Below are 17,099 nucleotides of genomic sequence, written 5' to 3' on the forward strand. Positions count from 1 at the left end.
AAATTTGGTGTTATCGTTCTCACTATCTCATACTGGTCACTGGAAGATCAACATGGCACCTCATGAGAAAGAATTCTCTGATGATCTGAAAAAAAGAATTGTTGCTCTACATAAAGATGGCCTAGGCTATAAGAAGATTGCCAAGAGCCTGAAACTGAACTGCAGCGCGGTGGCCAGGACCATACAGCAGTTAAACAGGACAGGTCCCACTCAGAACAGGCCTCGCCATGGTCGACCAAAGTAGTTGAGTACACGTGCTCAGCGTCATATCCAGAGGTTGTCTTTGGGAAATAGACGTATGAGTGCTGCCAGCATTGCTGCAGAGGTTGGGGGGTAGCCTGTCAGTGCTCAGACCATCCGCCGCACACTGCATCAAATTGGTGTGCATGGCTGTCATCCCAGAAGGAAGCCTCTTCTAAAGATGATGCACAAGAAAGCCCACAAACAGTTTGCTGAAGACAAGCAGACTAAGGACATGGATTACTGGAACCATGTCCTGTGGTCTGATGAGACCAAGATAAACGTATTTGGTTCAGATGGTGTAAAGCGTGTGTAGCAGCAACCAGGTGAGGAGTACAAAGACAAGTGTGTCTTTGAGGACTCCAGTGGCAACCTGTGAAGCTCGGGTGAACTCCATGCCCAGGAGGGTTAAGGCAGTGCTGGAAAATAATGGTGGCCACACAAAATATTGACACTTTGGGCCCAATTTGGACATTTTCACTTAGGGGTGTACTCACTTTTGTTGCCAGCAGTTTAGACATTAATGGCTGTGTGTTGAGTTATTTTGGGGGAACAGCAAATTTACACTGTTATACAAGCTGTACTCTCACTACTTTACATTGTAGCAGTGTGTCATTTGTTCAGTGTTGTCACATGAAAAGATATAATAAAATATTTAAAAAAATGTGAGGGGTGTACTCACTTTTGTGAGATACTGTATATAAATTTTGCTAGCTATATGCTTATGGATGTCACATCATTCCCTTATCCACATTAAATAGCGTGGATGAAGAAATCTGAACTGAATCGGAACCTTTTGATTTTTTAGTTGAAATTTGTTGAGCTGGGTGGTGCCAACAAACTTTCTTCAGCCAATTCAGCAGTATTCAGAAGAAATTTGAGCCCTGGGTGGCTCTTTTGGCACCACTCAATGATTTTTTTTAAATAAAATTAAAAAAAAATCAGATTTTTTAAATTTAAGTTGGATTTTTTTTAATTTAAATCAGATTTTTTTTTATTTTTACCAAATTTATTTTAATAAAATGCTTTTGGAGCAAAAATCTTACGAAAGATAGTTTTCTATTTAGGATACATTAATAGTTTATTCAGCATGAAATGGAGTTTAGTTATGTAGCATGAGGCTGTATATTCTTTAATATTTACATTTTTTGGTAAACTCATTCATTGAATCCAAGCTATGCAAGCTGAGATAACATGCACTGCAATGATGCAGTTACCTAACACTCAATTCATAATGGCTTATCCTGATTTCACAATAACTTAATTTGGCATTTTATTATCTTACCCTTTCTTTTTATCAACTGACCATGACCACAAAATAGCATCATAGCCCAATGTTGTTTCTAAAGAACCACCCATGACTTTAGACGTTTACTTTGGCTCCATAACAACTTTCCCTAGTAAACGAATAGATTGTCCCAGCTTCATGGGCCATATTCCTTGTTCACATGGATGCTAAAAGGTGGCAGTTTCAGTACTTTCCAAGCACCCCCAACTAAAGGGTATGGAAGGGTGTTTTCAGCAGAATGGCTTAGTTTACAGTTCAGTGTTTGTTAGCAGGTAGCAGATATGGAGGAAGCACTTTAATCTAGCATGCCCTTGACATACTCTTGTATCGCTAATGGTCAAATGAATCTAAAGGTTCGATGCTTTGATCTGGAATAGTGAAGTCAAACTCCAACAACAATTTAGAAGGAAACAGAGCACACAGAGGCAATACACACTCAGAAGATCAATTACCTTTTCTCAGTTATCATAAACAAATTATTTATTTAAGCTAATGAAGGAAGTCAATTTGATTTGCCTCCTTTGGGAAATGTCAGGAAGCCATTCTAGTGTAATGAGATTTTTTTAATTGCACATCACAGTTTTGTGTTCCCGAATCACTTAATTGCAAAGCAGTAGGCTGAATTGGCCCAAAATAATGTCTAGCTTCATAGAAAACATTGGGGTTGATTTACTAAAGGCAGAGTAAAAAAACATATGGGTGTGTTGGCACTTTAGGACATATATAAATGTACCACAACCGAGCAAAGTAAAAGGGACAGGGAACATAACATGAACAAGGGGCATTATAATGCCCATGTGCATGCACAAGGGATGGGGACGTAAATAAAGGACTGTGTCAAAGTCCATCTGTGGGGTCCATAACAGTTCCAGGGTAGGATGATCTGCTACAAAGGGCAAGCTCTCCGGATGAGTGAAGCCAACTCTGGATAGTAGATAAAAGAAGGAGAGGAGAGCGCCTCTAAATGCAATGTTATTTAATGGAACAATAAAAACAGTAGTAACCCACATAGAGGTATAAGACTTAGCGTGTGTCCAAACATCTAGTCCAGCGGTGTTCACTCGCATTGGTCTGCGGGGCCCAGGGTGGTCACGGAGACAGAGAAGAAGTCCATACTTTTCTCTTAATATTAATTAGGACGAGGCACAGAATTATCTTATTGTCCACAGTGTCATCCTGTGGTGACACTAATAAACCGGTATCTTTCTAAAAAGAAAGCGTGTTCTGAATACCACTATCCTAAATTCTAATATTATTGGGAAGTGCCAGTCCCACTGAAATCATGTTTATATTATGTTGTCATAGGGAAACCCCACAGTGATTTTCAATTAAAGCAAATCTGAACTGTAAATTAAAATCAGAGGTTAGCCTTTAAAATGTTACGGTACACCTAAAAATTGTGGAAAGTTTGGACTTTCTGTAAAGTTTATATTACTGTGTGTTTCTGCTGGGGAGATTCACCCTCACTATTTGTCCTGAAGACAATGAAACAGCAATTGATGGGGAAACCAAAATTCTGCAGCTTTTACCAGAACAGAAGGGGAAATAATTTAACCAGGAAGCCTTTTGTGTCTAATAGGGTATTTCCCTTGCCTTTGGAAAGATCTACATTGGCTGTGTGTTCGGGACAGGAAGTAAAGGGAAATCTCCACAATGAAAGAAAAACAGCAAAAAAAAAAAAAGAGAAAAACGTAAACATTTTCATAGGTTTTTAGCTATATATAAATACTGTATATAATTTTTTTTTTTTTATCAAAGGAAATTAATTGAACGAAAATAGGCATAGAAAAGTTTACTTGGAGGTGCATTTACACCCCTGTTGTGGCCGCTTTAATTTAGCTTGCAGAAGTATAGGGATGAATGGTAAGCAAAATGCACAGCACAAAGTGTACTGCACAAAAAAATTCAGGAGGTGTCAATGTAGCCCAAATGCCCAATTGGACTCTTAGTTAAACCTGGCTAAATGTATCCGAGATTAATAAAAACAAAAGGTGTGAAAAGTCCTGCAGTGTGTTTTCTTTAGAGTAGAAGAACCTGTCCCCTGCCTGCATACTGCATAGTGGGACCCTTGCTGTCTGTATTGAAGCAGTGGTATCTCTGCAGAGGTCCCAGTTGAATCAGAGCTTGCTCTATCAATTCAGCACGAAAAATGTGCTTTTGCTGATTGCATAGCTATAGGTCTGACATTTATCAGGGACGTATCAGATCGCTGCAGAAACATCACAGCTTCCACACATAAAACATAGGTCCTGGCAGGGGAAAGATTCTTCTACTCAGGCTGTGGCTACTTTTTAACCACTTCCCCCAAATGGACATTCCTGGAAGTCCTTGGGTTTCAGTGGTTATACCCGGATAATGCCTGCACCTACAGGCATCATCCTGGTATCATTCTTTTCAGCCGGCAAATCCGTTTCAGGCATAAGTGACCTGAGTGGCTAATTAGGCTCTTGATCACTTCTGCGGGTGGTAGAATTGGGTCCCACCCCCCTCCCACCACGATTGCGATGCCCGGGAGCGATGCGACTGGCAGCAATGACTGCCTTGTACAGAGAGAGAGGAACTGACGTTGTTCTCCTCTCTTTGTAACCCAAGAAACCAGGAGCGAAGAGTAGTTCATAATTTCTGGTTCCGCCTCTTTGTTTACCTGCGGCCAGAGAAGCAGCTGATCGGACCAATCTTGGTCTGATTAGCTGCATGGGGGGGCCAAATTATGTTTTTTTCCCAAAAAAAAATTGCGTTTGAAAAACCGCTGCGCAAATACTGTGTGTGACATAAAACATTGCAACACCCACCATTTTATGCTATAGGTTCTCTGCTAAAAATATATATATATATATATAATGTTTGGGGGTTCTGAATTTTCTAGCAAAAAAAAAAAGTAGATTTTTACATGTAGGAGCAAAGTGTCAGAATAGGCTTGGGAAGGAGGTGGTGAAAGAAAACAAACTGTAACACTTTTCACATCTGTTGCTTTAAAGCAACTGGAATAATTAGCCAATTTAAACCAAATTGTCAGTTGGGCTGTAATCTATAAAACATTTGCCCACCTAAATTGATCCATTCACACATCAGAGCTAGTGCTGATGCATGTTTGGTGGTGTGCTCTCAAACGTCCTCATGTATAATTCTCTTCAAAGGACACCCTGTAGCTACATCAGAGCTGCTCTTAAGCTGGTCATAGACATCAGAGCTCTGCCGGTTCAGCAGGAACTTGCTGAGATTCTAACTACCAGTATGTGTGGGCAGCCTTAATATACCCAAGTTGATCAATCACCAATCGACAATTTTACTCGCGATTATTGCTAGCGGCTGTCATAGCCACTAGCAATGATCACTGTGTTCTCCCGGCTTCCCCCCCGGAGAACACGATGGAGAACACAGTTCAGTGTTGATGGGGAAGCGCGTGGTTGCAGGAAAGAAAATTGCTCCGTCTATGGTCAGCCTTAGTTTTACAGCACACAAAGACAAAGCTTTTTTTTTTTTCCTTTTGGATACAGTAGAAAGGAATTAGAACAGGTTTTTATAGCTGTCTGTGCCCCCATCAGGGAGGTTTACACTCTCTATTTGTCCCAATTTTTGTTATCACCAAAAGTAAGATATTTCCAAATTTTGGGTTGTCACCAGAACAGGAATAAATAGAAATCGTGTAATGGAAACACTTGTCCTGGTGACTATCAGGCATTTTCTTGACAATGGGACTGAAAGTGAGAGGAAATCCCCCTAATGCAAAACAGATGGCAAAAGAACAGAGGTTATAACACTTCCTACTCTATTTAAAAAAAAAAAAAAATTCCCTTTAGTTCTACTTTAAGGGATTGGCTATGTGGTCAATGTTATGACAAGGTCACTTGATTTGGGAGAGGAACAAAATAAACTTCTGTAAGTATGTATTCTTTCTTTTTAATATTGTGAAGGGTAACCATTTGAAGGCAATTCATTTTAATTTACAGTTTGGTGTATGTCTGTCATGTCCGTTAGTCCTGGTGTAGAATGGAAAATACAAGTGATAAGTCTGGATTTCTTAGAGACAACATTTTTGTTACTGAGGCTGGACAGATTGGCTTTTCACCCTTCAAATAACATTCCACTCCAGAGTAAACAGGCAGAAAAAGAAACATGACCACAATGCATTGCTCTGAGCCAGAATGCATTGGAAAAACCCAAAGGCAAGGCAACATACAAATAAAACAATTACCAGTGCTGTTTTATGAAGAAGCAAAGTGTTAGCAGGATATCTAGTACAATTTTAGAAAAAATGAAATGGTTAGTGAAAGCACGCATGTTAGCTTTGTTTAAAGGAAACCTGTAATGAAAGAAAAAAAATTGCCTGTTCTGATCTCCTTTTAAAAAAAAATGCTAGTTACATTGTTTTCATGCTGATTGTCCAACTTCAATCATTTCTGAGTCACTAACCCAGAACAAGTATGCAGATTAGGAGTTCCAACACCAGTTGGATATCACTAGTGGAATACTTCTGTTCTGTGATTCAGAATTTATTGAAGTCCGAGGATCAACATGACAGCCAGCAAAAAAACACTTTTAGAAGGAGAAGAGCTGTGGCAACTCTTATTTCTCTCAATACAAGTCTGAGGCAAGCAAGCAGCAGAAAGAGAGGCTGTGAGACTACTAGATGGGTTAGGTTGGCCTCTAAGCAGCAGGTGCAATAAAAGAAAAGGGAGATATCATCCCGTGTTCCAACCTCGATACGTGAAGCAAGTGTTGCACTAAGCTCCCATCTTTGATAGGCTGCTTGAGCGGCTTCTGGGAAAAACTCCCCAGCGGCACTAAAAAATGAAGAGGAACAACTCACATGGGAAGTTAAGACTGAATGGTGGAATCATTTCATAACACAGAGTGAGGAATGACGTATACAACAACCCATGGAAGTCAAGCCAAATCAGTCGGTTTCCAACTGTTTACCATGACTGAGCAGGTAAAGGCTGACTTCTATGGGTTATTGTATATCATCCTATACAACAGAAACTTTATTGCCTGAATTGTTCAGGTCATGCTCCGCTACCTTAATGGAAGAGAAATATGAAGGTTGCCATTGCTGACTTTTTGAGTCACTGACCTAAAACGAACTTGCACATTAAAAAGTTAAAACTCCTGACCTGCTTATGTTTTGCAGGTCATTGACTCATGAGATGTTATAGCCATAGGCCATAGGATCAGCATGACTCCTGGGCTTTTAACCTTTTCAGAAGGAGAGGTCAGCAATTACAGCCCTTTAACCTTCTTTTAGTCCAAGTTAGCTGTAGGCCATGTTTATTCTTGTTTTTGTGTATTGTAGCAGGTTTACACACTTTTTCATGTGTTTTGAAAGTGGCTACAACAGTGTGCAATGTATGTGCCAAGGGGTATGTTACCATTTAATTTTGGCACCCCAACATGCACATAAAAATGCAAACACACGTAACTTTCAGCTCATTACAAAGCAAGCAGTAAAAAGCATTTATTGCCTTGCAGTGTGCTGGAAAAAAGAAAAGTCAAGCGTGTTTTGTGATCACTGTACATGTCTTAAAAGCCCACTGCAACATACAATGACATGATAAAAAAAAGCATAATAAAAAAAGAAGTGTGGGATTTAAAAATAACAAACATCTGTTCTCCACCGCCTCTAAGACCAAGAACTGAGTGATCAACGACCATTGATCGCTCAGTTCTCACTCCTTAGTGAGCAGAAAGCAGTGACTGTCAGTCACCAGCTCTCTACTTTGCCCCTCCAGCACTCACCTGGGCTGAGTTGACGGTCTAGGCATCTTGGTGGATCCCAACAATAAAGTTGGAATTTCCCCAGATTCTGAACTGGCTGAGTGGCGTCAGCTAACAGCAGACTTTACCCCACTGTCAGCTAAATATGGGTCACAGGCGTGCAGAATTAAGTGCACTGCTGTGACCCACATATAGGGCCAAAAAAGCTTTTTGTGCAGAGAAATGTAAATAGGCATTAAACTGCTATTAAACCCAAAACCAAACATTTATTATATTGCAATTTGCCATTTCTTAGATGTAGTGGCTGCATTTTCTTTTTTAGTCTTTTCTTTCTTTTATTTTCACCTGGTTATCCTGCCAACAAGTTTTTTTTTCAACAGAACAAACTATTCTGCAGATGTAGCAGTTAGTGGATTGAGACAGACTATTTTACATTTACCACTGACAGGGGTGATTGCAATGATCAGCTTTTATTTATGTAAAATCTCTTTTACCAAAAAAATAATTGTTGCTGTAACAGCTTATAAAGTGTTAGCTGGAGTTTGGTTTAAATTTGTTAGTGTATTTAAATCTGCTCAATATAACACTTCCATCCCCCCAGACTGGCAATGCTGCTGTCTAAAGGTTTCTTTGTTGCTTTTTCATCCAGAGCACATGTATCAAACACAACGTTTGCAGGCCGAATCTGGCCCACAAGGTAATTTCATGTGGCCCTGCAGCTGTGGCACCTCCTGGTCTCCACCCCTACCTTGTCTCAGCAGTTGGCAATAGAGAGGAGGACAGAATTCCTCCACCAGATCCTGTGCTTCTCTGTGAAGTCGCAGAATGGCTAGTCTCTGGCCACCAATCTCAGCAGTCAGCAGCAGGGATGAGGCCACAACTCCTCCTACAGATCCTGCTCCTCTCTGTGCAGCCACAGCACCCCCTGATCTCCCCCTTCCCTGGTTCTCCACCAGACCTTGCACTTTCGGCTTCCCAGCCCGGCCCCCAGCTTCTTCCCAGCAGCTGCACAAGGGGGGATGCACTGTGATGTAAGGGAGGGTGGGGAATTTATGACTTCTAATGGTGGGGTAATTCTTGACATCTGATTTAAGGGGGGGGGGGTTGTGTGCTATGGACATCTGGTCTTACAGATACAACCTGCCCTTTAAAGGGCAACCATAATGTTGATGTGGCCTGTGATGGAATTTGGTTTGACACCCCTGATCCAGAGTACAGGCATCCTAGAACAGGAGGTATGTTATTGGCCATATCACCAGGTGAAAACAGAGGGGAAAACAACCTAAATAAAACTATTGCAGCCACCACATCTAATGAGTGGTAATTTAATACCCCTTTAAAACCAGCAACAAAGTTGATAATGGAGCTGCTAAAGAGCATTTACGAGTCGCAATCATCTCTATATGCTATATAAATCAAGTATAATAATAATAATAATAATATGCATGCTTCCATCTTTCTATGTAGACTGGTGGACTGTGCAGACCAACAGCAGCTCTGGATATACATCAGGCAGCACAGTACCACCAATATGGTACTCCAGTACCATATTAGTTCAATGTTTTAAAAATGGAACCAGTAAAATAGATGTGATATAGGGGAGGAGCCTATGCAAAAGGGCATCAGCATTTACATGTGTCTGGGATTTCACAATCCATTAAAGAGGAAGTAAACCCTCCTCTGCAAGTTGTACCTATAGGTAAGCCTATGATAAGGCTTACCTATAGGTACTGTAAATATCTCCTAAACATGTACCATTTAGGAGATATTTACCTTACATGCAGCCAGTGACGTCACTGGCGCATGCGCTCTGAAGGAACGGCCGCTCGTGCCGTGACCGTCGGCTCCCGCGCGCGTGCGCGGGAGTGACGTCACCGCGGCTCCGGCCAATCAGATGGCCAGATGCCGCGATCCCGGAAGACGGACGACTGGACATGTCGCCCGTCATAGAGGTAAGCGGGCGGCACGGCAGGGGCTCGTTCTAAGGTAAGTATTTCATTTCTCTTTCAGGGAGAAAATAAATAAAAATAATATGTGGGTTTACAACCTCTTTAATACTGCCTTTGCACTATGTTATGTATGTAATCATTGTGGAATAGCAAAAGCAATAACCAATCACATAAAAAAAGGTCCCAGCATAGAAAGACATCCAAAAAATATAAGAAACTGTAAACAATTATAAACTCTATTCTGCAATACAATAATATATAATCAGTGGATACATACTCATCATCTCCTCCACACAGGTTGAGCAGAGCCTTCTGGTACTCACCGGATGTGTCATTCTGAAATAAAACCGCACATAAGTGAAAAAAACTTTACAACAGATCCAACCAAGTTATTCTAAAGTCTACTAAAGATGCCCCAAACATGTGCAGATTCTCAGCAGAGAAAAGGGATTTCTATACCATTCCTGCAGTACAGCCATGGCGAAAAGATTTGAGAATGACACAAATATTACATTTCACAGTCTGCTGCCCCATTTTTTAAGATGGCAATTTGCATATACTCTGGAATGTTATGAAGAGTGATCAGATGAATTGCAATTAATTGTAAAGTCCTTCTTTGCAATGAGAATAAACCTAATCCCATAAAAAAACATTTCCACTGCATTTGCGAAGAAGGCTTCAGGGCACCCAAGAAAGTCCAATAAGGACCGTCTCTTACAGTTGATTCAGCTGTGGGATCAGAGCACCACCAGTGCAGAGCTTGCTCAGGAATGGCAGCAGGGATGGGTGAGTGCATCTGCACACAACCATGCCTGCACAAAGTAATTTGGAGGATAGCCTGGTGTCAAGAAGGGCAGCAAAAAAGCCACTTCTCTCCAGGAAAGAACATGAGGAACAGACTGATATTCTGCAAGAAGTACAGGAATTGGACAGCCGAGGACTTGGTTAAAATAATTTTCTCTGACGAATCCCATTTCAGATTGGTGATGAGCAATGCCTTTTCCAGCATGATGGAACACCCTTCCATAAGGCAAAAGTGAGAACTAAGTGGCTTGGGGAACAAAACATTGAAATATTGGGTCCATGGCCAGGAAACTCCCCAGGCCTTAATTCCATTGGGAACTTGTGGTCAATCCTCAAGAGAAGGGTGAACGAAAACCCCCCACAAATTTTGACAAACTCCAAGCATTGATTATGCAAGAATGGGCTGCCATCAGTCAGGATGTGGCTCAGAAGTTGATTGACAGCATGTCAGGGTGAATTGCAGAAGTCTTGAAAAAGAAGGGTCAACACTTCAAATATTGACTCTTAGCATAAACTTCATGTCATTGTCAATAAAAGCCTGCGACACTTAGGAAATGCTTGTAATTATACTTCAGTATACCATAGTAATACCTGACAAAAATGTTTGGCCACGGCTGTAGATAGAGCCTGCCCCATTTCCTGGATGGAGGATGTCTAGCATCATCTAGCTCTTTCTCTCCTACTAAACTGTCCCTTGTCTGCCCTCTTTATTCATTGGATGTCAGTTCTGTCATTGAGGCTTAGCATCACATGTGGACATTACGTAATGCAGCGGTCACCAACTAGTTTTCTGTGGACCATCAGAAAATGTTGATGGTCCCTAAGGGTTCTGCAGGAAATGAACATTGTGGCAGGTGTATTCTGCCCAATGTTGTTTCCAGTGGTGTTCTCAATGTGCACTGACAGTCAATACTGATGCCTTGCAGTACTGCGCACTGATACCCGATGCTTCCTCTGTAGTTCTGGTTCCTGTGAACTCAGAGGGAATCGCTGGGAGCATCGCAGAGAGTGAGAGTTGGGGGAGGGGCCTTCCAATGGCAGCGCTGATCACAGACTGAGGAAGAGAGCACGAAGCTTGAGCACATGGCTGGATAAGAAGGTGAGATCCAATTGTGAGTCTGTGTAAGGCTGGGTTCACATAAGTCCAGCTGCAGTTTGCACAGGACCCTTTTCAAAACTGCACCACGTCTGCCCTGGACATGTGGGAACCGGCTCAATTGAAAGCCAGTCACATTCACGTTATGCGAATTGGATGCGGTGTAAAAATGCATCCAATTCGCATACTGTATATGTGAACCCATATGTGTATAAGGCAAAAATACATGTTAGTGGTCCGCAGGATTCAAAATTGTGAGGTTAGTGGTCCATGAGGTCCTAAAGACTGGCGACCACAGACCTAGGGCATGCTGCTGTTTTCAGGAAGCTACAGGATGTGTAGCCCCTTCCACCAGCCATAATCTGGCTGTATTGCACAGAGAAGCCCAGAGACCAGTGGCGGCCTGTGCATAGGGGGCGCCAGGGCGCCGCCCCCCCTGAAAAAAAGGAAAAAAAATTACAAAAAGAACAATAAAGTTTTAAAAAAAAAAAATTTTGTTCGCCGGCCTATGTGGTGGCTATGGGGGGGGGGTGGGGTTTACGACCCAGAAGAGGCGCTGATTGGCTGCCTTCTGGGGGCGTAACCTGGGCGCAGGTCATAGCGCTAGGACACCCCCACTTTTGTGATATCCTGGCTGTGCAGTCTCCAGCCTGGACCAATCATCATCCAGGACATCCGATTGCTGACCCCGCTGACGTCGCAATGGGGGAGGTGCCGGTGCGTGCGTCAGTCACGCACCGTCACCGCCCGATCTCCTTCCCGCCGCCTGGACCGATCGGAAGACCAGAAGACTGAAGAGGACGAGACGAGCAGCGCCGTGGACGGTTCCCGGAATCCCGCCGCCGTCAGAAGAAGAGGACTCGAGGAGAGGAGCAGCGCCGTGGAGGTCTCGCAGGCAGCCCAGGAGGAGAGCAGGTAAGTGATTGAAGACGACCTGTGCCCTCACCTGTACCATGCCTATACCATCACCTGTACCATGCCACCTATACCATCACCTGTACCATGCCGCCTATACCATCACCTGTACCATGCCGCCTATACCATCACCTGTGCCATGCCGCCTATACCATCACCTGTGCCATGCCGCCTATACCATCACCTGTGCCATGCCTATACCATCACCTATGCCATGCCTATACCATCACCTGTGCCATGCCTGTGCCATGCCTATACCATCACCTGTGCCATGCCTATACCATCACCTGTGCCATGCCTGTACCATCACCTGTGCCATGCCTATACCATCACCTGTGCCATGCCTATACCATCACCTGTGCCATGCCTGTGCCATGCTTATACCATCACCTGTGCCATGCCTGTACCATCACCTGTGCCATGCCTATACCATCACCTGTGCCATGCCTATACCATCACCTGTGCCATGCCTGTGCCATGCCTATACCATCACCTGTGCCATGCCTGTACCATCACCTGTGCCATGCCTATACCATCACCTGTGCCATGCCTGTACCATGACCTCCAAGTCTAGCAATTTTTTTACCGCGTTTTTGCCGCGAAGCAATACCTATTACATTTTTCTTTTTGCGCCCCCCCCAAAAATTTTGAGCACCAGCCGCCACTGCCAGAGACCCAGTGATGACATCAATAAGTCTAAAGTAAGGCATGTAATGCAAACCAAAAGATTTTATTTCAACATTTCTTTAGCATCTTAATGAGGTAGGGGGTCAAGAAAGGCAAAATATCAGCAGATTAAAGTTTGAACAGAAGGTATTTACATGTCTCATTCCATTACATATTCTAAAAATAAAGGTATTATTTTTAGAACAGCGGGGAAGCCATGCAGGTCATTACTTTATGCTCCAATGGCCAAAAGTATATCTAAAATTGCTGGTGTATTGTGAAAATATAACCTAATATTAAAAAGCCATTTATTTCTATCTACAATCAGCAGTTTTTGGCTTTTTGGCTATCATCACAGCAGTGCATGAAATCCATTGCTTGGTTGGCTTAGGGCTTGGGACCCAATGAGAAGGTAGAACAATTTAGGTCAACCTTTTTCAACCAGGGTGCCCTGGCACCCTGGGGTGTCTTGAGGTTTCTTCAGGGGTGCCTTGACAAAATGCCTAGAAATTGCCAAAAAGTTGTATACAAGCTGGTGGGTGGATGAAGCCTTCCTTATAGTTACACAAAGCCACAGGTTTGCATTGTGCACCATTACGACCTTCTAATGACTAATGACATCATCAGTTAAATAGGAGGATGTTAGTTGCCTACATAGCATCAATGTTTGACCTTCCCTTGCCTCTCTCTCTAATGAGCTTTGGGGTAACATTAGCTGATTGATGGAGAAAAACTGAGGAACAAGAGAAACCTAGGTATACTAGTCGTCAGTACCAGTTTGCAAAAGTGCAATTGCTGTGGAAGACTAAATCACCCGCAAAGTTGGGTGTCCTACTTGGACATTTGGATGTTGTCGCACTTGTAATGTAAAATTAAAATAATCATTTTTACATTTTAGAATGGGGTGCCTCAAGATTGTCCATAAGTTTAAAGGGTGCTTTGACTAATAAAAAAGGTTGAGAAACACTGATTTAGGTTATGGTGAGTCCTCACTCAAAAATAGAAATACAACATGACATATTAAAGGGAGCCTGGGAGCTGCATTGTCCAATGGTAAATAAATTACCTTGATCATAGAGTACAAAGACTTTTCATACTGAGTCCTGAATGACTCCCTAATGTCCATCATATCAATCTCACTGCGTGACACCATAATCCTGATCAGGGTGTTGTCCGAAGTGCCCAGGCCCTGAAAAATAAAAAGATTAACTTCTGCTACAATTCTAAAAAGATGGTAATGTCCAAACAAAAGGTATAATTACAGCAAAACACCAATGTGAGCAAAATGTCATTCCTTCGTTGTATTACATTTGTGGTCAAAGAGGTAATACAATAGAGCAAATTACAGTGTACTAAAATACAAACCCTAAGGCCCCTTTCACATAGGCTTTCCGATCAGGTCCGCCTGTCAGATTTTGCAGACCTGATCAGATGCTCCATGCATCCCTATGAAGCGGCGAATGTCAGGGGTGACACCTCCGCTGACACCCGCTGCTATCCGATCCAATCCTGTCTGTGAAATCCAGAAAGATGGAAACCCTATTTTCCATCCGTCTGGAGAATTGGATCAGATAGGATCGGATGAAAATGGAGGAGAGTGGGGCTCTGACAGGTCCGTCTCAGCACAGAGAGCGGAGACAGAGCTGTCATCCACCTGCTCAGTGGAGATCGGCGGATCGATACCTGCTGAGCAAAACGTAGTCTGCCAGGCAGAAAGCCAGTGTAAAAGGACCCTAATAATCCAGTGTGTTTAGGAAATTGCTTACATAGGCACATTTTCTGCTATTAAGCACTCCTACGGGCATTAAAAATGTAATATGTTGCTGCCTACCAATCCATAAATGTCATGGCTGCATTAGTTTTCATTTTTTTGGGGGGGGCTTTTTTCCCTTTATATTCACCTGGTGATTCAGCCACACACTTCCTATTTTAGAGTGTCTCATGTCTGGATGGAAGAACAAAGTGTTGTCAATCTGGGGACAGGGTGGTGTTATATACACTAGCAGATTTAGTTGGACTTGACCAACAAATTAAAGCCAAACTCCAACTAACACTTTTTAAGCAGTTACAGCAACAGGTTTATATCCTTTGGGATAAAGGTTTTACATAAATGAATACAAGCTAAACATTGTAAGCACCTCTGTGTGTTAAACTGTTTATTTCAGCTCTCCAACCTCCACTTTTGCTGGACTAATAAAGGCAGTTGAAAAATAACAGTTTTACTGGGAAGATCACCGGATAAACTTAAAGCGGTTGTATCCTCACAACATAAAAAAAAACCTGCATGACAAAGGCATAATGAGCTAGTATGCATCGCATACTAGCACATTATAAAAAACTTGCCTTAGAACGAAGCCCCGACACGGTCGCGCGGACAACACTGAGGGAGCTGTCATGTTCCCTCGGCGTCTCTTCTGGGTTCGGCGGCTCCGGCACTGTGAGTGGCTGGAGCCACGATAAAGTCACTCCGGCGCATGCGCGCGGGAGTTTACTTTCCGACAAGGAGCCGGAAAAGAGCTCTGAAGGTCCGCCGGTCCTTCAGAGCGCATGTGCCGCTGCTGTCAGTGGCTGCATGCAGGGAGAATATCTCCTAAACCGTGCAGGTTTAGGAGATATTTATTGTACCTACAGGTAAGCCTTATTATAGGCTTACCTATAGGTAAAAGTTTAATGGCGGAGTATACTTCAGCTTTAAAGTGGAACTAAAGGTTATAAAGGAATACTTATCTGTCCAACAGTCCCTTTCAGGTGCTGGAATTTTGTTCTGAGTGCTAGTTTTTGGGCCTCTTCATTAGCCGGCGGGGCATGACGTTACTCCGGCGCATGTGCAGGAGCTAGTCATTCCAGCGCTCAGAGACTGGCCCAGCACTTTAAGCTGAGCTGCGGATGCGCAGCTCAACTTACAGCCCCAGAGAAGGCAGCAAGCAAGCAGGAAGGGTTCATTTTATTAAAGAAGAGACTGGGCAAGTCTCTTGTGCAATAAAAGCCTGCCTGCTTTCTGTTTCTTATAGCAGAACTTCAGTTCCACTTTAAACAAAGAAAACAAAGGCAGCCACCATATTTAAGGTTTGGTAGTCTGCAATATATTAATTTTTGTTTTTGGGTTTATTACTGTTTGAAGTGCCGGTTCACATATATGCAATGCAAGAACCCTGCAAATCTACGGCGGGTTCCCGCACTGAATTCGATTCACAGTCAGTTCACACTGCCAAATTCGAACCACCATGCGATACAATTCTGCTGCAGACCCAAAAAAGGGTCCTGTGTGAGTTGTGTCCCAATGCGATGCAAATTCAGCCATACAATCTGTATGGCTGAATTTGCATCGCACAGACATCGCATGTGATTTTTAGAGCAGTGCTCTCTGACTCATATGCCATGTCTGTCATCGCACTAATGTGAACCGGGACTTAGATTAAATAGATCAATAAAAACACAACAATAAAAGAAAAACCTGTGAAAGATTTGTAAATGTTATACCAGCCAGAGAAGATCCTGTTTTTATAACCAGATTTTTAAGTAGTCACGCCAAACATTTCACTAGCTCTGCCCACTCATATATGGCAGAGCCAAAAACATTTGTGTCATTGATTACACTACTTCACTTACTTTCATTGATTTGTACAGTCTGGTAGCGAAGTAGTCCTTGGTGCTACGAATGCATTTTACTGAAACAAACAAAAAAACATTATATGGGTAAATAAATAATTGGAATACAGTTTTGGTGCCCACATAATTTTGCAAAGATTGGTATGGTGTCTCAAAAAAAAAAAAAAAAAACACTTTGAGATAAGATTATCACAAGAAAAATACATTAGCTGCAACATTTCACCTCCTGAAATTGTAGCTGTTAGATTGCCATCTAGCCTTAGAACAAGGAGTTCTATGTTTACTTGCCACTTGCTTGTTCTAGGTCAGTGACTTATAAAGCACTGAAATCAGAGGATCAGTATAACACACAGGCAACTACCATTTCAGAATAAGTGCAATAATGTTAACCTACATGTTTGGCTATATCAGGTTTCTATATAGTGGTCAGGGCTGCTGTTAGAAATCGCGGGGCCCCGTACAGACTACCTGGAAGGCCCCCCCCCCCCCCAAGAAAATATTAAAGATATATTTAGCTAAAATGACAACAAAATCACTATTAGCAGACACAAATATAACATAACTCACATAATTCCTGCTAAATCTAAGAAAAAAAAACTATGTTAAATAAAAATGAAGATGAGGTAAGAAAAATATACAGGCTGGGCAGTTGGAGCTCAGTGATCAGAGAGACAGAGAGAGAGAAACAAAGTTACAAATAAACTCCTGAGCAGAGATAACATTAGAGCCAGTGCTGGGAGCGGGGCCCACACAGGTAGGGGGATTAGTGAGGGACCACTGTCTCTTTCTCAGCAGATAAAAACTGATAGCAGGGAGA

General features: G+C 42.5%; 1 protein-coding gene across 2 annotated transcripts in view; it reads right to left on the minus strand.

Annotated features, from left to right (window-relative positions):
• The window catches only part of ANXA6 (annexin A6), a 175,222-nt gene that overhangs the window by 59,651 nt on the left and 98,472 nt on the right, over positions 1–17,099 (minus strand). For both annotated transcript variants that reach the window (XM_082254125.1, XM_082254124.1), the window contains exons 11-14: positions 16,283–16,341; positions 13,740–13,862; positions 9,470–9,528; positions 6,228–6,312 (exon numbers count right to left, since the gene is read on the minus strand). In XM_082254125.1, coding sequence (XP_082110251.1) covers positions 6,228–6,312; positions 9,470–9,528; positions 13,740–13,862; positions 16,283–16,341 — 326 coding nt within the window. The remainder of the gene's footprint in view (positions 1–6,227; positions 6,313–9,469; positions 9,529–13,739; positions 13,863–16,282; positions 16,342–17,099) is intronic.

The sequence above is a fragment of the Pelophylax lessonae genome, assembly GCF_965119305.1.
Source record: "Pelophylax lessonae genome assembly, chromosome: 4".
Taxonomy (NCBI): Eukaryota; Metazoa; Chordata; class Amphibia; order Anura; family Ranidae; genus Pelophylax; species Pelophylax lessonae.